This window comes from Cyphomyrmex costatus, unplaced genomic scaffold (assembly GCF_001594065.2).
Source record: "Cyphomyrmex costatus isolate MS0001 unplaced genomic scaffold, Ccosl1.0 scaffold639, whole genome shotgun sequence".
In the NCBI taxonomy this organism is placed as follows: Eukaryota; Metazoa; Arthropoda; class Insecta; order Hymenoptera; family Formicidae; genus Cyphomyrmex; species Cyphomyrmex costatus.
The window spans coordinates 25,263-50,688 of NW_017280199.1; the positions used below are offsets into that span (position 1 = coordinate 25,263).

Sequence of the window (25,426 nt, forward strand, 5' to 3'; positions counted from 1 at the left end):
TTTCTGAGACTCCAAGACTATGTTATAATATAAATTTCAGTTTTTCCAGTTTGTGTATATGTATGATGTGTGAAGAATTGGTTTATAATTTTACGAAAAAAATAAAATTAATTAATACATTAAATATATGTGGTTTTATAATTTAGCTGTATAGTAAAAAAGATTAATTAAAACAAAATAAGCTCAATAATTCGTATTACTCAACTACCCTCCTCGAATTAAAAAATCTCGACCTAATTTTCCACAAGGTTTGTTCGCGTTGCTTCTCCAAAAAATCTCCAAAAATTTTTGTACTTGAAATAAATATATATTCGAACGTTGAAAAGAGAGAAAACAATCATTACTACTCATTACTACTCATAACTACTCAGATTTTTCACGATCAGCCGACGGATCTTATCTACAATTCGGTTCGTTATTATTATCGAATTATCATTAATATTAATAGGTACCATAAACCTGATCCGTCAGAAAATCTGTGAGTTCCTGTACTGTTTATAGTCACGTGCGTTACGATTCAAAACGAGAAGGTACGACGTCGTTACGCCGATACCTCCCAATTAAAAGTCAGTTCTCCCGAGGATAAATTAGTGCGGCTGAATGTTAATAAGGTACCTTCACGAAAGCGTCGTAAAAGTTATGAGTTACGATTGGATGGAGTGGCGGGATACCTACGCATGTACAGTGAGCGTAATCAACGATTACAATGTCCAACGAGGGCCTTTTGTGTTCCTTTCGCGTGTCTGTAAAAAGGGACTCTCTCCCTCTCTTAATGTACGTAATTACTCTTCAGCGTCGTTGCAATCTTCCCGAGTACTCTCCACTCACCTCGGTCGCTTTCGCTCGTTCGATCGGTTTTATCAAATAGCGCCTCGAGTAATCTTTCATCGAACACTTCGCTCTGCTTTTCGCTTAAAAAATATATCATGAGATTAATTCGACGTATAATCGAGCAAAAGGGCTTAATTCTTGAAAAGTGTTATCGCGTATGAAAACTATAATAGAAATCTATACTATACGTAATGAAAATTATACTATTATATTTTCGTACATTTTCGTAAGCAATATTTTTTTCCACGTCTTGGTTGACAGAGTCCATATCTTATAAGAGGCGACTAAAATTTATTTTAAAAAACACCCTCTATTTCCATCGATTTCACGTCATCAGTTTTTATACAAAACAACGCACCTCCGTGTACATACACATGTTGTATTGCAGATCCTTTGATTATGCGAAGTCCTCCCATCGTGCACTCCTAAAAAGCAAAACGATCCTCTATCTCGGAGTTTGTCTTTCCACAGTTGACTGCTTTTTCCTCCTATTGAATTGTTCTAGCATATATAAGTCGTATTCCTCGTGCAAGGCTGTATTGACAATCGTCGACCGGTCTCACTGTACTCGCGTGCTTCTCCGCGCGTCCAGTTCTCCGATCTTCACTGCGCCTTTCCTCCGGCCTTCCTCTTTCTTTCGTCTTTCTTCTTCCTCTCTTTCCCGCTGTTTGTGGAGGCTCCTTCTGCATCCCTTGTCCTCCTCTTTGCCCTACGTCTCGTTCCTTCCGGCCATTCTCTCGGTATAGACTCTTCGTTTTCCTCTGCGTACGTGCACCTCAAGTGTGTGTACACTCCGTCCTTAGCTTCCAGCTTCGTTAAGAGGGCTCGAGTCGTCGTCTTGGCGCGCTCCGTGAAAATCTAGAGCCTATTGCCCTCCCGAGCGGGGGGGAGGGGGGACTGTTTGACGCGACTCGGACCTTCGAATGCTTTCTCGTGCGCTATCTTATCTATAGTGAATACAATTAACGGCCTACCTGTATCGACGACTCTAATCTGCCTCGAGATCCTTATACGAATTTTGCTTCTCTTTTTCCTCACGCGACTTTTCCGCGATTGCACTCCGGAACTGTGTGGCAACCGAATCGACATTTTATCTGCCCCATCTCGGATAAATTCGCTATTAGAAAAACTTGAGATAACGCCAATTATACGGTAAGCGCAGAGCGCGCAGTGAAACGAGCATTAAGCAATTCATTAAGCTCGTTTTAAACTCGGTGCTTAAAACGAGTCGTGTCTCAAGTATAATAGAAAAGACAGAAGTTTATATTATATTAATGAAGACATTATCATGACCGTATTTATTATTTGAGTAATCTAAGGAACACGTAAAAGTCAATCAAGAATCATTTTGATTTTCACAACATCAAAATAAACATTTTGACTTTCCCTCGACTTGACGTATTCTTTGGATGTAAGTTCATTCTTAAGTGTTGTAGGAAGTCATTCTATAACCTGGGGTATAATTTGAAACAGACAAGAGAATAGAGAAGAAATGGAATTTCGCATATCACTCATCGTTCTTTCTTGTCACTTCCTCGAAAAAGAATCTACCGAAAATACATCGCGTTAACAGCGAATGTAAACCGCCGCCCGCTGAATATCCGAACGTTTTAATCGCCCTCACGTTACGATCACATTTTACGATTCGGCAGCTAACGTGTTACCGGCTTCTGTCGCGGGGATTATGCAAGCGCGACTGTTCGAGTAGCCGAGCAAAGTGCGTCGTTATGCACGTGCACCTAATATTAGATTTGAGATTCTCGCTCTTTCCCTTTCTGCCTTCTCCTCCGTCCGCTATACTCATTATAACTATATACTCGTGTACGGCGCAACCATATGGAATTGGCAATTGGCTCATTCCGTTGCGGAACGCAAACGCCGCTTATTGCATCCTATATCGCCCGGACATGTCTTGTTCAGCCTCCAGCCTCCAACGAGATACCTTACCGCTGATAATCCGCGGCCGGTCCGCGGCGCGGGGACGCGTACGCCGAAGTGCGCGTCGTTTACATTCCCGCCGTGATCGCAAATGCGTTTTATATATGCGCCAGCTAATATCGCCGGGCCGATCGCGTGGGCTAGATAGACGGCGATGTGCTGTATAAGTATTATACATATGTACTTGTGTACACCTGCGTACCTGTGTACGTATACCAGTTCCGCGGCAGGGATGTATTAGCCACCGCGCTTATGGTGAGAGCTAGCGGTCCGCGAAAGCTGCCAAGGAGCTACCGTCTTTCACCTTTCCTTGCCACATATATAGAGAATTCCGTGCAGAAATGATCACGCGTGCCACGATGAGAGGAATCCCGCGCGCGATCGACGCTTGAAATATTTTAAAACGTTCGGGACATATCTCTCACACGACACAGTTGTCCGAGTGATGTCCTCAGGACGCCCATAGGATGTCCCAAGAGGATATATGTCCTCAGAATCATCTCTTGTGCGAGATACTGGACTAATGATTAAATCGGATTGACGAAGTCTCTGACACCGTTATGTTAAAAGGGTTTACTCGCGACGCTATTTACATAATGTGGTTGTAAGATGATACTTGACGTTGACGAAAAGTGGACGTAGGAGCGGCTCCACGCGAGCTTCGCACACGGGCTCGCGCACGTTTCGGCTACGTCACTGTTCGCCCGTGGGTGAGCAGAGCCAGCTTCGCTACACGCGACTTGACCTCGGGACGGATAAAGGGACAACCGAGTCCCCGAGGGACGATTATGGTACACCACTTCGACGTTACACCTTGCACGCGCTAGTATATATACATATATATATATATATATGGTGTCGCTCTCACGTTGCACAAACTGTTGATATTCAGCGGGCGTTGAGTTATGATTCACAGAGTCTATCAGTTGGTCCCATATCACGTTGTCGTATACTTTCGGCTAAACACGAGTTCGATCTGGACATCGAGAAAGATTGCACGGTCTGCTTGAAAATGCGAGCTCTGTTCTCGATAGCGATATATCTTCGCGATATCTTACCGAGTCTGGACAGGATCAAACACGACCATGAATTATTTTTATTTGTGTTTAAATAATGATATGTATCTTTAATGAGTAAATCGTATAATTAATCCGATCGCAGAAGTAGACTATTTATGATCAGCTTACTATGTTTGAAGTCTCGAGAACTAGTATATACGACAGATGCCGCAGTCTTCCATAATTATATTATTCTACGAACGATCGTGGAGAGAATTGTAATCTTTATTACACACACACATATCCAAACAAATTATCAAATTCTTAACAGGTATCATTGTTAATATAATTTTGCTTATAGCTTTTCTAAACGTGCGACACGTACGCTATTCCTCGCATTTCCAGGCTCCACTTTTAATTAAAGCTCGGCATTTATAATTGAGACTCGATTTTTCCGCTAACGACCGTATGATGCATCGATCTGACCTTGATTTCACCGTTCCGCGGTCACCGCACCTTTTTCGTTCGGATAGGCACGATTCACGGCCGACTGCGCCGGCGGTCTTCCTAATGAAGCGATTAATACGGTGCCTCCGCTCGCTGTGCGAATACTTGTAATACGAAATTGATGATTTCCTTCGATGCTTGCAGGGGGTGAAGGAGAAGGATGACGATGCGAGGCAATGGTCCTCTCGTGATCTTGCGATCGCTGATGGTCGCTGTCGCCGCCGCTACGACGGTACCGGGGACCTGGATGTAAGTATCTTTCATTATATCTTTCGCGCGATTGCGACAATTTTTTCCTTTCCTTTTTTTTTCCAATCGGGCGATCGAAGGTATCAATTAGCTTTATGCGCGTATTTATAGTTACATGGGACGCGATTACTTTTTTTCATTAGGCTCGCGCGACTCTTAAAATAAGCTGACGTCGAAGGACAAGGGGTGCCCTACATATCGCCGATCGAAGGATGAACTGTAGCACCGGTAGGGTGCCGTTCTTACGGTGAAAGCTTCATTATCTGTACGTTGTTTCATTGAAATTTTCGACGATCTAGTTGCCGTGATTTCCGATATTGGCTTGGGATAATTTGAATTCTAGTGTACATACGGGCGTGAAGCACTGAGAGGCAAGCGAATAAATACATTTATTTAAAGCAATAATTAAGTCACTGAATTGCTAAACGAGCAGTTTATCTTAAATGATTTATGCTTCTTTACATTCTTCGTTAAAGAGGAGATCGCAAATCTTGGTGTCAATCGAACTCGATTATTATATGAATCAACAACGTTATTTTATTCACATTGTAGTCATATTACTGTCTCGAATCGTTGAATGATATACAAAAAAATTACGAAAATAACAGTTTTGCTGAAGTATCTAAAAATTAGTTAGATACAAATCTAAAAATAATTTTGTTGGACCATAAAATTATTATATAGTATTGTGTATAATACTTAAACATTGATGATAATGCTGCAAAAACTTTTAACATTGATCAGTTTAAATATCCTACATAATTATTTACATAAATCAAACAAAATTATTTTTAGATCTGTTCTAACTAAATTTTTAGATACTTTAAAATTGTTCTTTCCGTATAAAATAAGATCTATATTTTTTTGTTGTGTTCCAAATTTATTGCCTGAAAATCTATAATTTACGTTACATACATTATATGGATATACAGTGGATTTTAAAACACAACATTTTTGTAGCTATAATCTACTGTATACTTTTAAGTGAAACAAATATGCCCAGCATATATACATATATCAAATTTGGTAAAAACGAGAACGAAAGTTTTAATGCAGTCCTCCAATCTTCCAGCGACAAAGAACAAGCTTTTATTTCCAACGCGAAAATATAATTGACTCCCGATCTCTCTCTCCGCGTCGAAAGCGTTAATTACGCGACGACGATCGTCCGGGCACGATAAGCAGGCATGTCGCGAAGAGACGAATCGGCACGATTCTCTTCACACCGGATTCCAGATTTATAGGTCTTTATGCTCACGGCACATCGTGGGAATCCGAGCGAGGTATCTCTTGTGTCCCCGAAAAACCTCTCTCTTTCGTGCACGAACGAAAGCTACGTCCCCACACGTCGCTTGTGTATTTCGCCCTGTTTGCCAGGAGTGTGTCTAATCTCTGAATTGCCATTCCGGCCCCTGTGTTCTACCCCGCGTTGAGCATGACCAATCATCGAATGGTCCCGGACGCCCGCGCTCCTTTGTGTGCCGTCCGGATCGCCCCCAGACCTCCTTCGCGCCGAATTTACCTCTCGTATACCCTATCTCTCGCAAGGAAATCCTCGCCTGTCTACTTTTTTTTTTTTTTTTTTTTTTTTTTGGAATCTCTCCCCCTGAAGTTGCTCCCTTGACTCTCGAACGCGCACGCTCTCTCCGTTCGGCTAATCTGTAACGATGGAGCAAAAGTCAGAAATCATCGCATTTCCGACGTATAAGCATTAGTTCAGTTCCCCTTATCGTATCTCACGTGTAATTCCTATACGTCATCCGATTAATCGTCTTGTTGTTTAATTACTCGGCGCAATCCTTTACAACGTGACAGAATCCCATTTCATCCCGCGGCTCGCGATTTTGCCTCGGGACACCCCGTATATGCAAACGCGCGTCGCTGCGGATGTAGCCGCAATCTCTTAGGAGACACGGGGCATTATTTTGCGGGCCCCGCGGCCCACGACGCGACGACCGGTGCCCCGAGCACGCGAGCGTTGCGTGGGTCGTACCCCGTCGAAATATTATCGCTCTTTCTGTCGCGTGCCCCCTTCCCTGGTCCGCAAGAGGTTTGTCCGCGCCATTGTTTTAGGGGAGTGTAAAGCCAATGATATATCGTCGCCGGAGCGTGTTCCAGAATATTAATGTCGTCTATTACACTCCCTAGACATTCACGCGCGGGCTTTTACGACTTCTCTTCCTCTCTCTCTCTCTCTCTCTTTCACTTTCTCTTTCTCTCTCTTTCTCTCTCTTGATCGCGACAACTTCGGATGGACCTCGGTGGAGGCAGGAATATTGAGATTCTGATGTTTTCCAATAATTCCGATACAAGAAAACAGCCCGAGGACGAGCATTTCTTTTCCCATTTCAAAGTAGTTGTTCTCGCTAATAAATTCGATTTATTGTACAATATTTTAAGCGAGAGTTACTCATTTTTTAAATGACGCACCATGATAGCGGTTGAAATCACGAGTCATAATCTTTCGATCGTTGTTCCGTAGAAATTCTCAAGAATCAACCTCGATGGAGGCGGGAATATCGGGATTCCGTTTTCCAGTAATTCCAGACAAGAAACATCCCGAGAAGAGAGGAACATTCCTTTCCCCATTCCAAAGTGGTTGTCGGTTTTCGCTAATAAATCTGATTTAATGTACAATATTTCAGGCGAGAATTACTCAATTTTTAATGTGAAATTAATGTACCAGCAGCTTGAAATCACGAGTCATAATCTTGCGATCGTTACTCTGTAGAAATTCCTAAGTAACACACGCTGTTGATACATCTCAAGCGGTCGCGTCACATCGCCGACAATCCCGACGAGTATTCACCTGAGTCACGCTCGGGCAGGTCGTCCAGGTTGCACCGAGTCGCCGTGCAGGTTGTCGCGACTTGCTACGTACAGTCGCGGTGAACGAAAGCGATGGGGAGACAGAAGTCCAGACCTGAGATTATAAGATATATAATTGAAAAGTGTACTCTTTTAAATCATATAGCGTGAAATTTGCCCGATAATAAATAAGGCGGTACAACTTTAAACATGATTACTCTACAGAAGAAAAATACTTTGCAAATATCGATACACCTATAATGTTACATAGATATGTATCTTTTGTCGTGATTATTCTAAATATCTGTATTATTTTTTTTTTATATATAATCATCTAAAATATATATAGAAAAAATGGTTTTTTAAAAAAATTCAAACACATTTAATTAAATGCGCAGATCTGAAAATAATATTTTGTTGACCATCAAAATAATTATGTAGAACGTTTGAACGTTATAATTCTGCAAATAGAACGTTCTAATAATAATTAGTTTAAGGGGCTTACATTTTGAAGATTCAAATAAAATTATTTTCAGATCCGTATCTAGCTAAATTTTTAGGTACTTCTGCGAAATCACATTCTTTAGAATTAATATATATATACTTAAAAATATAATATATTTAAAATTTAGAATTTATCAAAGTTTATCGTAATAAAATAAAAATATACAAATATTAATATATTTATATTTATATTGATATTTATATTCATTTATATTTACTTTATAATATTAATATTTACGCACAGCAAATTGTAGACATATGCAGCATCGACAGATTAATCATTATTAGCTAACAGGAAGTTTATCGGAGTCAACGGATAGGAATTGCGAGCGTTCAAATCCCCAAGTCGAAATCTATCAAATTGGCGATTTTGCCAATTACAGGAAGGAACGGCTTTTCTAAAGTACCTAAAAAATTCAGCTAGCTAAAGAAATTAATTTTCTTTGAACCATCAAAATAATTACGCAAGTCAGTTAAACTAATTATAGGAAAAATTAAAATATAATTTGTTATTAACGTTTAAGTTTTCTTTATTATACATAATTTTGATGGTCAACAACATTATTTTCAAATATATAATATATCTAGCTAACTATTTAGATACTTTAACAAAATTGTTTTTTCTATGTATTTCCCGAGGATTTTTCTCGATGAGATGACCTCGCGGGAATAAACGGGGGAGACCCGATTCGAATTCGGCTGCTGGAAAGCTTCGTTCGCGACGACGGCCGTCCGTTTCGAATTTCAGATTGGCGGGACCCTTGCCGGTTATGCTCGGCCCTCGGCTTCTGTCTTTGACGGTGCCGTTCCATCATCTCGCTCGGTTGACTCACAAATGCGCCATTAAGGAGGAAATCCGAGGGCCGCTGCGCGCCCACGGACGCGGACGACTCGCCGCCGCCCCGCACCGAGTTTATATAATCGGCGTAACAAATCTTCAGGAGTTATAAGGGGGCCGCGGTTTCGACGCTGCAGCGACGTGTCGCGGCGTTTTCGAAATGGCCGTCAAATTGCGCAAGCTTTTCCTAAATGAGAATCCCAGAATTAAAGACAATCGACCGAATGTTTTTTAAAAGAAAAGAAAATCTGAATTTATTTTATATAATAGGTTTGTTTCTTTATAACTAAACTCTCTCTCTCTCTCTCTCTCTCTCTAGTATATACTTCTGAAACTTATAGCGAATTTGATTAGTCACACTTTAATACGCACCGGTGCATATTAAAACTATCGCTATTATACTGATTTAATCTCGGTGTGAAAGTGAAACGTGAATACTTTGAATCATAAAATACATACATTTTACTAGCACAATAAGGTGTGTTGAGTATTTAACCGATTTTTATATTTATGATAAACATATCTTTACGTCAATTTGCGTACGACTTTGATGTGTGCACTAATGCGCACTAAGTACAATCGAAATTATTATTAAAATGAAAGATAATATATGTTTGATATTTAGCTAAAGTAAGAAAAAAGTTCTAGTGCAGTCTATTGCAGAAATAAAAAAAAACAGACTCAATATTGTAAAAGCTCTTACGTAAAAAGTCTACGTTACTCTGTATGTATAATAGAAACCTGGGTCTGCGACACTTGCCTGAACTGGAACCGGCGCAGACGATGGAGCCGTTTGACGCGAGTGCTTCCACGATCTGCGTCGGTTTGAAGGGCCTGTCTCAGGGCCAAGGGAAGCTCTGCCAGCTGTCCGTGGACCACATGTTCAGCGTGGCGAAGGGCGCGAAGTACGGCGTTATGGAGTGCCAGCATCAGTTCAAGGACAGAAGATGGAACTGCTCCACCGTCCAGGACGAGTCCGTGTTCGGTCCGATACTTAGAATAGGTACGTCGGTGTATAATGCTAGGCATTCCAGGAACCATATTCAAGCGATAGCGATATTTTGTCATCCAATTTTCGTAATTGAAACAACGCGTCCATTACAGCGAGCAGGGAAACCGCGTTCGTTCACGCGATCACCGCCGCCGGAGTGGTCTACTCCATCAGCCGTTCCTGTCGGGATGGCCACCTGTCGTCGTGCGGCTGTTCCAGGAGTAACAGGCCCAAGGATCTAAAACGCGATTGGATCTGGGGCGGATGCGGGGATAATCTCGAATACGGCTACAAGTAAGTGCGAACGCGTTGTGCGGATCGCGTAAGCCCTGGTCCTATATTAAGGCTAAAGATTCGAAAGAGTGCAGGCGAACTCGCCTTTTTTTTCTTTCCTTTTTTTCTTTCTTTCTTTACTCCCTTTTTTTTTTCGTCTTGCGAACGTCACGGAGAAGCCGGGGAAACTGGTTTGAGGCGTGTTTTCGTCGGTAATAAGATGTTCTGCCAGCGCGAAAAGATACGTGCGACTCGAGATGTTCTGCGCGCGATCATTTTTCCTAGCTCTCTACATCTGATTAACACAGTGTAACCGGTCTTTGGTATTTGATTAATGATGGTCCATCGTAAAAGCCCGCAAGAGTCAAGCGTACCTAGATAACGACTACCGTCGTCATATATTTTGATAATAATAACAGTCTCTTCAAGATACATATATTATCGCAGCATTTTTCTCTCTCTGAAATTCTTTCAGCCATCACTTAATAAAATAATTATAATATAATATATTACTCCTTCACTTAAAAAAAGACAACTGAAGAATCGTGATTTTCGAGTCATTACTATGGATAAATTAAGTAAACATTACCTTATCCATGTTCCTATCAATCATCAAAAGTAAGTCATAACTTAACTTCAAAACCAAATCGTCACAATAAAAAAAGTGGTTTTTGAAAGTTGTGAAAATAATTTAATTTTGTCGTTAAAAATATACTTTTTTTATCATTATTATTTTATTATATATTGAATTATATTAATATCTATATAATTTTCTATCAAATTAAAAAATAATTTTTCCTTTTTTGCGAAATTTAATTTTTAGTTGTGTCATCTTTGAAGTAAGGAAATGCTATCGTAGACAGCTATTAAAACATTATGATATAACATCTAAAGGACATCGTTAAAGTTCATTTTTACGAATTAGATTAATTTTAATCTCGGTTCACAACTTGCTCTTTATTTTTTTCTAATTCTTAGAATTAGAAAGAGATAAAAAGTTAATTGAGTCGATTAAAATTAAACTATATTAGTAGAAACGGGTATGAAACATTATATCATAAAACATCTTTATAAACGTTTTAAAATCCAGTTCCACCAATATGAGATTAACTTTAATCTCGGTTTAAATTTTTCCTTTTTTAATCCTAAGAATTAGGAAAAGATAAACAGGAAATTAAACAGAGATTAAAGTTAATCTTACATTGATGAAGGGTAATATTATAATTAATGTAATTCATCTTTAAAATCTTATACGAGATACTTAATTATCGAAATTAATAAATACGAATGAACGTCCGTCCAGATTCACGCAGGCGTTCGTCGATGTGCGGGAACGAGAGCGCAGTTTCAAGAGAGGCAGCCGAGAGCAGGGCAGGAGCCTGATGAATCTGCACAACAACGAGGCCGGTCGCAGGGTAAAGTTCGTTCTTTTCTTAGCTCGCGCGCGAGAAATGTCTCTTTAAATGTCGCGTCGCGTTAAATACGCGTGTATCGATTTCTCGCGATTTAATGCGAATTCGTTGAACCAAAACGCGGTAACGAAACTAATGCGCCAACCATTCGTCCCCCGCAGGCCGTCGTCAAAAGGTCCAAGGTGACGTGCAAATGTCACGGCGTTTCCGGAAGCTGTAGCCTGATCACCTGCTGGCAGCAACTCGCATCATTTCGCGAGATCGGTAAGCCTGACGTAAACATCCCTAAACAATATTAAGTCTAAAAAATAATTTAACCCTTAGTACACAAGATAAATTATTTGTCCTACACATTTTTTTTCTTTGAAACACTAATAATACAAAATATAATGGTCTCTATTTTTTGTTTATTTAATAATAATAACTTAATTAAAATAATAATAATAATAATAACTGTATTAATGTGCATTAATTAAATAAAAAGTAAATACAGCGAACGAAACGCAACTTTATAAACAATAATACAATTTTTTAAATATTTTTTAAAGATGGTTAAAGTATATGTAAAAATCACTTAATAATTTTTATATACTTGTAAAAATGAAAATTAACATAGAAATAAACGTGTGTAGTAAATGAGAGAAAAATTGTGTACACTAAGGGTTAAAAACATCTTAATCTTTTTTGGATGCCTATACACATACGATCATTGAAGGTATCTAAAAAATGTCCTAAATATTTTGTCATTTTTTCGAAATATGTCATTTAAGACATTATCAATGTCTTTGAAATTTGGATGCTTTTAAAATGTTCTCTAGAGACTTGTATCGTTCAGAAAATATCTGAATAAACATAGATGCAATTATAATGCAATTTTGTGTATTTTCAGGTGATTTTCTTTTGGACAAATACGACGGTGCGACCGAAGTCAAAGTCAATCGGCGCGGTCGTTTATCGATGCGCGATCCTAGGTTCTCCGTTCCCACTGCGAACGACTTGGTCTACCTGGACGACTCGCCAAACTACTGCCTTCCAAATGATACCCTGGGATCACTAGGTAGCTCTATCACTTTCAAGGATTTTTTATTTTCACATGGGTTTTACATTTTCATACTTTTTTGTTTAGAAAAAAATCGAGAAAATTCTCTCTCTCGTGTCTAAAACTCATTTTCCGAAAGCTCTAAGACACTCTTCACGAAAAATCAATTTTGTAACAGGTACACAGGGCAGATTATGCAATAGGACTTCGTCCGGCATGGACGGCTGCAATCTCCTTTGCTGCGGCAGGGGATACAATACGCAAAAGTCCACCATCAGAGAAAGGTGCGAATGCAAGTTTCACTGGTGTTGCTTCGTCGAATGCAAGACCTGCGTAAAGAATATCGATATACACACTTGCAAATAGCGCGCTAATATTTATTTTTTTCTTTTCCACGACTCTTTTTTAAACTTGTCCTCACATTGTCGAAGGTATACAGTACCGTTGACAGTACAACAATTCTAACGGCGGCATTATTGTTTCACAGTAAATAATTTGGAATTTTTTTCTAATTTAAAATTTATTCATCAAATAAATTTTATTAAAATTTTTTTCCGCAAATGTGCGTGTATGTGTGGTATGTATCTATGGATATTTTTATGCAATATTATTACTGCGATAAATTCTTTCTCAGCGCTAAAAAAATTAATTTTATCAGAATATTAATTAATCTATATTTTATTAGAGAAATTAGTTCATCTTATCATAAATTATTTGTGGCCTATAAAAAAAGCTTAAGCGAATCAAGAAACTTTTAATTGTGTGTTCGTAAGAATTAAGTGCTTCATAAACGATTATGATCGTTAAATTGACGTAATTCTTTTAACGGAAACAAGTGAAATATAAACATAAATTGCATTTAGTCTCTTATGTTAAATCGTGTTAAATTAATGACTACTTATAGAACACTTAAATAATGTTTTATAAACATTTATATAACGAGATGTTATTTTATTCTGACATCTTTTTAAAAGACATTTATCAATTATTCCGTTCAATAAAACACAAATAAATTATTTTAAATTCATAATTACACCGCTCTTTATATTACTACAATAGTTACTTATATATAAAAAATAATTATACGTAAATTATTTAAAGTGTTCATTGCATTTTTATTTATTTGCTCAGAGCAAGCGATTTAATTTAGCAATCCGCAAAATAGCATGTATAAACAAGCGACATTGCGGATTACTTAGGAATACTTAAGAACTTAAGAGAGATACTTAAGAATATTGTGAGCAAAGGTACCAACTATTCGATATAGAATATAATTACGTTATTACGCAAACGTTGATAGTAAAAGAAGGAAAAAATGATTCCAGGAAGCTGACAGAAATCCAAAATTATTTTTTTAATTCACATATACAGAATGATATGGAAATATCTCTGATAATTGTACAGGTAAAATTCAGTATATAAACTGAATTTGTATTTATAAAAACTCTAATATATCTATTTATATATTCAATCACTGAACAATCCACCAATTTTCAGAATTATTTCTGTATTATTTGTATATGTATGTATACCTAATTTAACTTAATTTTCTATTATAGTCATTATGATAAGAATCACGTAACAACATTCCATTTGCATTGCAAACCACATCTGATGGAATGTACTTGCCTTAAGCAATAACATAGTTTTTAAGTCACGGCGTTGTATCTCTAGTAGACTAGACATTTATTTAACAGCGATACAATTATTTATTTTTATTCCTAGATACTGTATTGTACAAACCTCGGTATTTCACAATGGATAGATATAAAGATAATAAAATATCTTATATCAACCACCAAGCTTTACTTTATTGAGAAAAAAACATGTATTATGGCTGCATCGCATATAGTATTTATATGTACACTTTGTTGTTTACTTTGCACTTCACAATCTGTTCATATTATTATACAAACTATTCGTGTATCTCCCATGGTTTTTCTGGTCGGTATCTATCCCAAGAATTTGGATACTTGTACACTAATGGTTCAGTTAAAATGATGTTATTTTTTTCTAATTCTTTAATCAATAATTCACATTTGTCTCCAATTAATGCACTATCAACCTTCATTTCACAGATCCCAGCCTCTAGGCAACGCTGAGCCAACACTCGTCCTATATTAATATAAGCTGAACTGTCAGTTGTCCTGAAAAATTTGTATCATGTCAATAGGATGAAAAAAATCAAACGAGATGTGATTAATAATAGACAATCTAAATTTAATTGAATCTCAGTACCGATATAATTGCTTCTTCAATGCCCATTCTGCACTGGAAGCTGAAACAACAGGTCCATTCTCAAAGTGACGGACTTCAGCCACAATATGACGTGGCTTTTTAATCAAGAACAACCTGTGAATTAGTATAATCATGACATTGGTTGCGTTCAACAGACTCAACAGTTTTGCAACCGTTTTATGATTCATCTCGCTGATTGGATTATACTTTTAGATCTAAAAAAATAGTCTTATCTCAGTAAAGTATCATAAAACAGTTGTAAAAATGTTGAGTCTGCTGAACGCAACCATTAAGAATAAATTTGTTATATTAGAAAAGGTAACATACATCTTATTCATTTATAACAATAAAAATGTTTAATAACGAATTCGCTAGTATTACATTACGCTATTTTATAATAAAAGTTATATATATTAAAGATTGCTTCGTGTGTGTATATATATATATATATAGCTTCGTTATATATAAAATGTGTGTATAAATACAATAACAGTGTAATCAACTTTAAAAATGAAATAATACATGTATATTTTGTTAAATAAAATAGCAATATCATTAAATCGTTTAAAATATTTATATTTCCTTATAATAATTACATATTCTTACATTTTGCTATTTTCATGTGTAATAGCTCTTAGTGGAAGCTTTCAAACAAGCGACACTGTGTGACACAGCAATTACCTCATTCTTGTTTAACATTGGTAAACAGGGCAACGATTTACTCTGCCACATCGTGTTGTCTGTGACTCTTGTTGGAAAGCTTCCAGTATTTAGTGTAATGCAAGTGAATTCGTTACTATTGAAATCAACAAAGCTATAAAAGCATATTTTAAACAATTAAATGCCCATTAATGACACTGGCACATTATTTAGTAGACTATACATATTTTATCTCAAAGCTGTTTATATTACTGTATTTATAGATATTTTATATAAAGCAGCCTTTAATGTCACTAATCCAGTGCAGCGCGAGTGATTGAATTCATTACAATAAACGAAGATTTCGTCACAGGATCATTGTCACTTGACAAACCGTCTTACTTGTGCCAGTACGTATGCCCAGGTTTGTTTAAACGATAACCATCGGGTTTCCTCGCTATCCTCAACCGTTCTAAATTTCGCGGATTTCGGTTCACGATCTCCGTGCACTCCTCGATCAATTTCGCGTTATCGTGCAGTCCCCGATGCACGTGAAACGCACGAGCGATACCGACACGTGCATTCGTTGAATACATTTTTGGAACACTTGTTATTTTTTGTGTTCTTGCTACTCAAATTGCTCAAATCTCGGCACTCGGCTTCCGAGTTAAATTGCTCGAGTGTTTTTATTTTCTTTCAGAAAGGAAGTCTAGGTTAGATTCCACTTTACCATTCTACCGGCATTAATCAACTATTTACTAGATTGTCTATACAGAAGAAAAAGAATAAAAGAAATAGTATGAAGAGAGAGAGGAAAGAGGGACAGAGAAATTTTATCAATTTTTAAGGTGACGTAGCTAAAACTGAAAATTAGCATAAAATTTTTGAATATCTTCTTTGATTGTGATATCCGCCTTTGGGATAAATTCTTATATAATTGGTTTTGTTCTTAATTCCTCACACTGGATCTAATTGTTAAAACAATTATATTAACGATTTTACAACAGTAAAAGAACGCAACCAATGAAATAAGTCATATTGGACAGATTACAAAGATGTTTACATATCTCTCCGATAAGTTTTGGAACGCATCGACATTTGTAAAAGAGGCACATGCAACAAAATGTAAGCAAAATGTAAATACCATGGTAAATACAACATTTAATAAACAGAATCCATAGTCGAGAATTTTCGAAAACGGGAGCTGCCATTTCGAAGTTCGGTTATAGATGGTTCTGAATGGTCCATTCGCTTATTACTTTACGAGCGATTATTTTTTTTAACCTAATTTAGAAAAATTAAACTTAGATTAATTTAATCGTCAGAATTGTTTTAAGTAAATTTTCTACCTATGTAATTCCTCGTGTGTGTGATTTAATCTTGTTTTCGTATTAAATTATTTAAAAAATCAATAATTTTGTTTATACATTAAGAGTATATTATCGATAGTTTATCTGATAAATTAATCGACCATTAAATTAATTAGAATTTTGGTCAGTTTTTTCTTATAAATTTTTCAGTTAAATTAAAAGAATGTCATGATGCATGAGAATACTTAGATATGACACACTAAAATCTAGAAACCTAGAAGGTCGCCATACACTCTTGTTCCAATATATGTGAGTTTGATGACTCTACAGTGAAATGTAAATGTGAAAGACTATAAGGGATGGAATGAAGGAAAGTGGAGTTGAGTGGAGTCAAGTGAATAGTAATTGTGAGAAAAATCGAAAGGATCATTTTTATTAGTTTAACATTTGCAACTGCCTTTTCGCAATGAGTACTGTCGAGTATGGTTTTCCAATGATAGGCGGATTAATGCCGGTAAGCAAAATTAATGAATCTATTACTGGGTGCTTTCCAGCAAGGACAAAATCAGACACTGTGTAACACAGAGAATCCTCGTTTAACGTAGGCAAACAACAAGGATGCAATGATTCACTATGTTACACAGTGTCTACTTGTGTCGTAGCTGAAAAGCAGCCACTAATAACATGGAATTTTTATGTGAAAAAGAGAATCGCACTGCATTAATTCTACAGTCTCCTTAATTCGTTCATTCGTGAAAGAGTTGCTGCTTTTTTAAATTTAAATTATATTTTTTAGCAAATACAAGCTCTTATTGCACCACCGATATCCGACGACTCAAAAGCAGCGAAAGCAAAGAAGGAAAAAGAGGAGAAAAAACATCCATACTTTAAGAGACGAGGTCGTGGTCATAATCGTGATTTCTGCGATGCTTGTAAAGATGGTGGAGAACTCATATGCTGTGATAAATGTCCAGCTTCCTATCATTTGCAGTGCCAGTAGGTGTGATTAGAACAATTGCTATCTTCTTCAAATAATTTTATTATAAGATGTTAAATTTTTCTCTATTTAGTTCTAAAGAAAAGACATATCCTGAAGCTTTTGTTTTACAGCTATCCAGCAGTGGATCCGGCAGATATTCCTAATGGAGAATGGTTGTGCTATGCCTGCCGTTGTGCTTCTAAAAGGGAAGAACTTTTTGATGAGAAGGGGAACGAGAAAAAAAAAAGATCAGCTTTGGAAGTATTAACATTGGCAGCTTCTTTAGTAAATCCAAGAGAGTTTGAATTGCCTAAGGAGTTACAGTTGCCTATAATGTTTCCTGGAAGCAATAAAGTGGACTATGTAACTGGCAGAAGAGGTAAACCACCAAGCTCATCATATAATAATGGTAGGCAAAATAAGATTGAATGCACTTTTCCTTTTTTCTTTTGGCTCCTTGTACAGAAATAAATTTCTATTTTGTAATGTCAGTTAGTGTCGTAACTGATATTACAAAAATTAATCTGCCTCAAATTAAGATTTGTATTAATCAACAATGTTCTTTTTCAGTTGGAAAAAGTCATTGCTTAGACAGCAACTTAATGGTTCCATTACCAGCTCGTTTATGTTATGAATGTAGACGTAGTTGCAGAAAAGCACCATTAATCGCTTGTGATTATTGTCCCTTATATTTTCATCAGGATTGCTTGGATCCTCCGTTAACTGCTTTTCCTATTGGCAGATGGATGTGTCCAAATCATCCAAATCATTTCATAGATCAGCATCTGTTGACTTCTTGTAGAGTGACAGAACGTATAAAGCTCTGGGACAAGTATGCCAATCAACGAATAGATCAGCATGCGGTAAAACTAGACTTTTTACGTAAAGCGCGAGCTGCCAATCCACTATTTCGTACAAAAGTGAAATTGGAAGGTCGCTCAAGAATAAAAGTTCCTTGCAGCATCAAGTTCCATTATGACAATCCGCCACACTTAGATCCTGTGCATTCTTATCAAGATAGTTTTATATGGCCTGTAAACAATAGCGCCAAGACATTACCGTGTCTGCAGATTACAGACAATGAAAAGCAACAGAAAACAGACATTGAGAAAGTAGATAGCAAAGATAATTGTATAGAAAATAAAAAAACTGAAGAAATTGATGAAATTAAAATAAAAAGAGAAAAATGTAATACTATCCCTGATAAGGGAAATGATCAAGAAAAAATATCAAATGTGAATAAAGACACGAGTAAAACAGAAAGTGAAGCTACGACGGATAATTCTAAAGAATATATTAATCACAATTTTTGTACAAGTAATGATGGTTACAATATTAAAGAAGGTGTTCAATTATTAGAAAGACCAGTATTGGAAGCATTAGCGCAACAGAGACTCGAGCAAATATTAAATCCAGACGGGGAAAGTTATGAAAGAATAAATTGTCATAAAAGGGCAAGAGCCGCATTATTTTCTTTAAGCCCTAAGCCTAAACCACCAGCGTTCATGACTTGTAGAACCTTCGTTATTGGCAACGGCCCGAATTGTGATCTAGTTTTGTCCAATTACGGTAGCTGTGGATTCACATCCTCTAAACACGCAGTTATATTTTTCGATGAAGTAAGTAGATATCACACATTTTCCTTTTAATAGAGAATTTATAAAAAATTAAGAAAGGCACAAAGAGGATTTTTTCCTTGTCTCACTAATGCCTATCTCTGTTACAGGTGACCAAGCATTACGAATTACTTAATTACAGCGAATATGGAACGGTTGTAGATCACGTGCTGTATTCTTGCGATTGCACTCGTGTTTTAGAGGACGAAATAGAGGAAAAGACTGATAAAATATGTGTCACTAAGGAGGAAGAAACTTCTGATATAATAAAAACGATTCTGCAAAAGGAAAAAACTGATTTGGAAGAAAGCGTGAACATGGATGACAGAATTTTGTGCAAGTGTAATATAAAACATGATTCGAGAATTAAAGAACATTTGGAGGAAGGCTGGGAGGGAAGTGCAATCATTGCACATGGTTCAACTATTAGTTTCGGATGTCTCAAATTCATATTTAACACATTAGATATGTATGTAGACAGATGAAACTCGATGATGTAAAATATTTCATATTGTACAAAGAAAATTTTATAAAGCAATACAAAATAAATTAACAGCATTTCTTATACTTGCAGCAGTATCTTTTCACTTTCTCTCTTTCGTAATTGATCAAAAGTATATCGTACAAAACACACACACACGCACAACATCAGGATGAAAAACTTTTTTTTTACAAAATAAACTTTATTTAATTAGTCATCTTCGCACGGTTCGTCGAAGTCTTTCATTTTTACATCTGAATCTTCGCCATATTGTATAGTATTATCGATTGTTAATTTTATGTCTGCAATACTTTCCTCATTCTTGATATTTAATGGTAAGAAACGCACTAAGCTATAATCTGTTATAATTTTACCAAGACTTTCTGTAAGACTATGATACTTCTCATTCCATGGATCTTGTGCATCAGCTAATAAACTATATGGATCAGGATCGAAATAGCTATCTAATTTTTTCCGTGCGTTCTTTGATAGCAAGTCCATTTTGCTAAGAATACTAACATGTGGAATTTCTAAGTTTATCATCACACTAAGAGTAGCCAAAGTGCCTGAAAGAAACTTGGATGCATCTATCATAAATTGGACATCTATCAGAAACACTCCACATATATGGAAATTCAGTTTTTGCAGGATGGTTATCAGCTCTCGTATCACAGTCATGTGAGTATACAATTCAATTTGTCCAGGGCAGTCAAATATTATATAATCATCATCTACATCACCTAATTTTTCTTCTAACCAACTTGAATTTTCGACCAAGTACCTATAAAAAATGCATGAATTTTATTGCATAAAAACATTAAAAGTAATAACAAGTTAATGTCCAGCTTTTTATGTAAAAGTGATGAACTTATAATTAACAGATTGTAGATCAATTTTTTTATCAATTTTACAAAAGGTAGATTTACAAAAGGAAAATTAAGTTGTCAGAACTACGAAATAACAATAGCAATCTGTTAAGTAAACTCAAAATATATATTTCAATAAGAGATACAAAGTATATAAAAATAATAATATATGTATTTAATGAGAATTAAGTAACTTACTCCATGCAGAATACAAGTCCACCATTGGGTCCAAAGTTGAATTCCTCATCTTCCATGGCATCATCTAACTGAATTAAATCTCTTATATCCACTAAAGGCTCGTAATCAAAATATTCTGCTGCTGGATCTAAATTCACAATATCTACTGTTTTTCTCGAGTCAACAGCATGTCGTTGCATAATTGAACAGTAAGTAGACTGTTTAAAAACGAGATGAATTCAAATATTAACAGAATTGTTCAACTTAGATGACTATTAATATTTAATTAATATGAACTTAATAAACAATTTAAATTGATTACCTTGCCGCTGCCGGCTGGACCCATTACTAACTGTGCATATCTCATTTTGACAGAAAAATATGTATATTTGTGTTGATCAGTATAATATACTCTCTGCGCAAAAAAGACCAGAAAGACGCATAAATAAAACCTAACCTAACCAAACCTAGATCTGATTTTGTCACACAAAATGGAATGCACATGCGCGAAATAAGCAAGTTGCCCAGTCGCGCCACCTAAACTTCTTTCTCACTTCTTCTTATCCGTTCTCATCCTGTGATTAGGTGATGCTTAGAAAGCTCAAATTTGAAGGAAATTAGTATAATTGCCGTCTGTTTGAGTTGTGTTAGTTTTTTAATAGTTAGTTAATAGTTAAAACATATTATTATATATATATAAAACATTATATTATTTATCATTATTAATAATTTTATTATTTAAATTTATTCTGATAATGCGTGGCTTTCATTGTTATAAGATTCAAATTTGACACACCAATTTCAAATTATACAATTGTTTTGTTGGAAAAAGACAAAAATTTTTAGGCAGAATCTTTTTGTATGTAGTACATAGAAATAGACTTATTAAATGATACCAAAAATTTCATTAAACATTCATAATTTATAATTTCGATAATTCTATTTAATTTATTATCCAACTTTGAACAGTGTGTGTGTATATATATATACTATATACTACCTGTTTTACATGCATACAAAAATAAACAGATCTTAATTAAAATACATTAAGGATAAATCAACAGATTTTTTATTTCTCTGTATCGTTTAAATATTTCTTAAGATGCTTCCGATGTTGTCGCTGTATCGTTTATCTTTGTTTTTCGTTCCATCATCATTTTTTCTAAATTATTTGGTAAATTTATTCCAATTAAGGCACTTAGTACGCTTTTCTTTGGTACACCAGCATCCTTCCGCTTCTTTCGTTGTACCTTGTTCTTCTTCTCTTTTTTGGGTTCATAATGACGTTGAATATGTTGTTTCAACTTTGCGTTCGTCGTAAGTCCCACGGAGCATATATGGCAATAAACTTTTTGTCCGAGATGATTATTCTTTATGTGCTGTTCTAAATTAGATTTAAAAAAGTAAAATCTGTGACAATTATCATATGGGCATGGAAAAACTAATCTGTCTTCACAATGTATTTTAGAGTGTTGTTTTAGATTGTTCTTATTAAGAAAGACTTTGCCGCAAGTGTCACATTTATAATCTGAAACTAAAAATTTTTCTTGCTAGAGATTACATTCTTATGATATACTTAATACTTCTGTAAAGTATTCTCATGATATATTTAATACTTCTGTAATACATACTTGTTACATGTTTTGCTTTTTTATGTGCAATTAGAAATACCAAATTTTCAAATTTCTCTGAGCACTCAGGACAAGGATAACGTTTTTCATGCGTCTTTTGATGCCTATCAAATATAGACAAAGTTCCAAAACTTTTATTACATTGATCACACTTGTACATGTTTTCTGAATGCTTTTCAGCTTGATGATTAGATAATTGATATCTCTTGTTGAAATTTATGCCGCATTCTTTACAGGAAATTTTCTTTTCGCTGTGTACTCGCTTGTAATGACGTTTCAAATTATGTAAAGTGCTTATCATCATTAAACATTCTTTACATCTGAAATTAATATAGTAATATACAAATTATATATACATATGTGTGCGTATGCAAACTTCTTTAAGTCTAATTAAAGTATATGTTAATACAAACTTGTATACTTTCTTCATAGAGCTATGCGTTTCTGAGTGTCTTCTTAAATGAGATGAATTTGTATATGATTTTGTACATCCTGGATGCATACATTTGTATGTTCTCTATCGTGTAGAATTATTAATTGTTAAACATCAATGTATTACATAATAAGGTAATTATTTAGAATACGGTCCTCACCTTCGATTTTGATCTAATTAGGCTCATTTGACGCGTTTTCACTCAAAATGAAAGAATCAGGAAGAAATATGTGGCAGTCGACCTCGTGCAGTAAGTTCCGTCTCTCTTGCGGGGAGGCTCCACTAGTGCTTCTACGACATCTACGTTAAAAGTGTATGCATGGATGCAGTGGGTTCCGCCCCTCCCTACGGAGGGGCTCCACTATTGTTTTAAGTGTACGTTCCACTTAACGTTCGCAACGCTCGCGAGAATCATTTTGTCCTTCTTGTAATCGAATATTAAGTAAGGATGAGATGATACACGCGATCGTTGCGAACATTAAGTGGAATGAACCCTAAATTGGATCAAAATCTGTTGGAAAGTTGTAATTTTCATCAGGCTAATTGACGATAGATGGCATGATTAATTCATCGAGTAGATGGCACTATCTTTCGATAGTCAGATTAATGAAATTTGAACATCGTTGATGCTCGCCCCTTATCCTAGCGGACCATGGTGCCGAACGGTTGTGTGTGAGCTGTGTGCGATTGTAAGGCCTTGCAACGATGATCTGATTTCGTTACAGATAAGTTTAATATAAGAAACTGTACTAAAGTATATGCACAAAAGTCATTATTTCTGTAAGATGTTTATTATAAGCGATTTGTTATATTGATGCTTTTGTTGTATTATGCTTGTGTAATGATTCATGATTTATGGTATTCTATTTCCTTCAGAAGTTCATTCATTAAATCTAAACGATTTGATTGATGTGTATTGTCTTTCTTTGATTAAGCTTAATTAGATGAGTTAATATTGCTCATTAAATTTAACAAAATCAATTAGATCAAAATTGGAGGTGAGGACCGTATTCTAAATATAATTACCCATAATAAAATCACTTTCATACTCATACTTAATTACCTCTCCAGTGTGTGATTTTATGTGTCTTTCCAATCTATCAGGTCGTAAAAACGTAGCACTGCAGTTAGGATAATTACATTTATGTTTTTTCTGGCTCTCTTTATTTTCAATATCAATATCATGTCCATTTTGGCAATCGGATGTAATGTTATCGTTATCGTTATTTCCCATTTGACCCATTTTGATATCACTCCAGTATTCCAATTAATTAATATCCTTTGAATTAAAAAGTACATTTAATGTAACATATTATATACACGATATATAAATATCTACTATTAAACACTCACAAAATTTATGAATTAAAGTTGCTTAGCAAGATATATACTTTAATTCGCTAATTTTATTTATACTTTATATCCAATAATAGAATAACTTAAATTACGTTTCATGTACAGATCTACATCCAATAACACCACGAGAGAAACATACCTTTACTTACTTTAAACTTTAACGTAAATGCACGTAAATGTGCTCTTACAGGTTAAGCAAGGTTAGGAAATCCAGACACCGCACGATAACCGCGTGCGCGCTCAATTGACTCTACTTGCGCATTCTAAAACGTGACGTATTCAATTCAAAATGGTCTTCCTTCACTTTACTATTTTCGACCTCACAGCTACTCAATAATATTTACGTTATTAGTTATTAATTCACTCTCCTTTAGCGGAACTTCTTAGATTTCTCGTATATTTTTCTTTTTCTCTTTAATAAGTATTATTATGTATCTATTTTATTTTAAGTATGAAAGTATTTACATATAACACAAGTCGTTATACCCTAACAAAAATAAAAATCTGAATAATGTTAATTTGATGTCATATTAACCGAATTATTAATCAAATTTGTGTAATTTTTTTGTTACAATTCAATTAATATGACATTATTTTAATTTTTTCTTACTCTTGAAAAACAAATCTATTATATAATAGTAAAAAATTAATTATATATAATTTGAACAAAATTTTGGATTTCTTATATTTTTTCTCTTTCTTTTCAATGTATATCATCATGAATCCAATAATTTTATTTTGCAGCTTGACACGTGTCTAAGTATTTAAATAAAAATTAAAAATTTTGTTATAAACAATCCTGCAGAATTAATCACTAATTAAGTTATTCAAAGTCTGGTTATATTCTATTATAAATGTGCACGCAAGAAACACTTAGCTTCTATTCAATCGATACGATAAAGATTTTATTTTTCCTCGGAACCGATAACGGGACTTAAATATCACGTCCGCTCTTCTTAGATTCTTATTACATGCCGTAATAAATCGGCACAATGCATGTGCATTCGTGTTTAAACTAATCGGAATGCTACGTGCGTCTGCGGGAATTTGGGTCACTGAAGACCACGACTGTAATTGGGCCAAGCATGTACCCTATACCCCATCGATATTTTATAAAAGCACTTTTTCCTGGGGTTTGCACACATTGCAGTTATGACTCGATTAGATTATAAAGCAAAGTGTTTTCTAAAGTATATATCTTTTAATTATCTAAAGTTTGGGATGCGTCGAGTGTTTTTATTGTTCCTCTTCATATTATAATTTTTACTTTAATGAGAAAAAGAGAATAGATATATATATATATATACAATAT

At 35.5% G+C, this 25,426-nt stretch overlaps 5 protein-coding genes across 9 annotated transcripts; 2 read left to right on the forward strand and 3 right to left on the reverse strand.

Annotated features, from left to right (window-relative positions):
• The first annotated feature begins 4,434 nt into the window (after window positions 1-4,434).
• Window positions 4,435-12,912, forward strand: LOC108779831 (protein Wnt-5b). Its single transcript, XM_018547338.1, has 7 exons — window positions 4,435-4,523; window positions 9,411-9,676; window positions 9,778-9,958; window positions 11,241-11,352; window positions 11,511-11,613; window positions 12,239-12,406; window positions 12,567-12,912. Exons 1-7 carry the CDS (start codon window positions 4,435-4,437, stop codon window positions 12,752-12,754), a joined length of 1,107 nt encoding a protein of 368 aa, XP_018402840.1. The 3' UTR covers window positions 12,755-12,912.
• Window positions 12,913-13,898: 986 nt separating this feature from the next.
• mRpL18 (mitochondrial ribosomal protein L18) lies at window positions 13,899-15,995 on the reverse strand. Its single transcript, XM_018547418.1, has 3 exons — window positions 15,668-15,995; window positions 14,627-14,740; window positions 13,899-14,535 (listed from the first exon to the last, which is right to left on the reverse strand). The coding sequence occupies exons 1-3, from the start codon at window positions 15,859-15,861 to the stop codon at window positions 14,304-14,306; spliced, it is 540 nt and encodes a 179-aa protein (XP_018402920.1). The 5' UTR covers window positions 15,862-15,995; the 3' UTR covers window positions 13,899-14,303.
• A 365-nt stretch (window positions 15,996-16,360) lies between these two features.
• LOC108779860 (PHD finger protein 12) lies at window positions 16,361-19,741 on the forward strand. 3 transcript variants are annotated; one of them, XM_018547381.1, is made up of 6 exons: window positions 16,361-16,390; window positions 16,786-17,089; window positions 17,372-17,571; window positions 17,686-17,963; window positions 18,125-19,173; window positions 19,281-19,741. In XM_018547381.1, exons 2-6 carry the CDS (start codon window positions 17,042-17,044, stop codon window positions 19,653-19,655), a joined length of 1,950 nt encoding a protein of 649 aa, XP_018402883.1. In that variant the 5' UTR covers window positions 16,361-16,390; window positions 16,786-17,041; the 3' UTR covers window positions 19,656-19,741. The 3 variants fall into 3 exon arrangements, with proteins under 3 accessions (XP_018402883.1, XP_018402881.1, XP_018402882.1); XM_018547379.1 differs by having other exon boundaries at window positions 16,368-16,401; window positions 16,764-17,089; XM_018547380.1 differs by lacking the exon at window positions 16,361-16,390 and having other exon boundaries at window positions 16,756-17,089.
• Window positions 19,742-19,753: 12 nt separating this feature from the next.
• LOC108779861 (GPN-loop GTPase 3) lies at window positions 19,754-21,219 on the reverse strand. Its single transcript, XM_018547382.1, has 3 exons — window positions 21,017-21,219; window positions 20,716-20,912; window positions 19,754-20,432 (listed from the first exon to the last, which is right to left on the reverse strand). Exons 1-3 carry the CDS (start codon window positions 21,059-21,061, stop codon window positions 19,862-19,864), a joined length of 813 nt encoding a protein of 270 aa, XP_018402884.1. The 5' UTR covers window positions 21,062-21,219; the 3' UTR covers window positions 19,754-19,861.
• Window positions 21,220-21,775: 556 nt separating this feature from the next.
• Window positions 21,776-24,344, reverse strand: LOC108779884 (zinc finger protein 708). 3 transcript variants are annotated; one of them, XM_018547414.1, is made up of 5 exons: window positions 24,264-24,344; window positions 23,822-24,037; window positions 22,739-22,842; window positions 22,326-22,645; window positions 21,776-22,228 (listed from the first exon to the last, which is right to left on the reverse strand). In XM_018547414.1, exons 2-5 carry the CDS (start codon window positions 23,999-24,001, stop codon window positions 21,792-21,794), a joined length of 1,041 nt encoding a protein of 346 aa, XP_018402916.1. In that variant the 5' UTR covers window positions 24,002-24,037; window positions 24,264-24,344; the 3' UTR covers window positions 21,776-21,791. The 3 variants fall into 3 exon arrangements, with proteins under 3 accessions (XP_018402916.1, XP_018402917.1, XP_018402918.1); XM_018547415.1 differs by having other exon boundaries at window positions 24,254-24,326; XM_018547416.1 differs by lacking the exons at window positions 23,822-24,037; window positions 24,264-24,344 and adding an exon at window positions 22,919-23,171.
• Window positions 24,345-25,426: the final 1,082 nt, after the last annotated feature.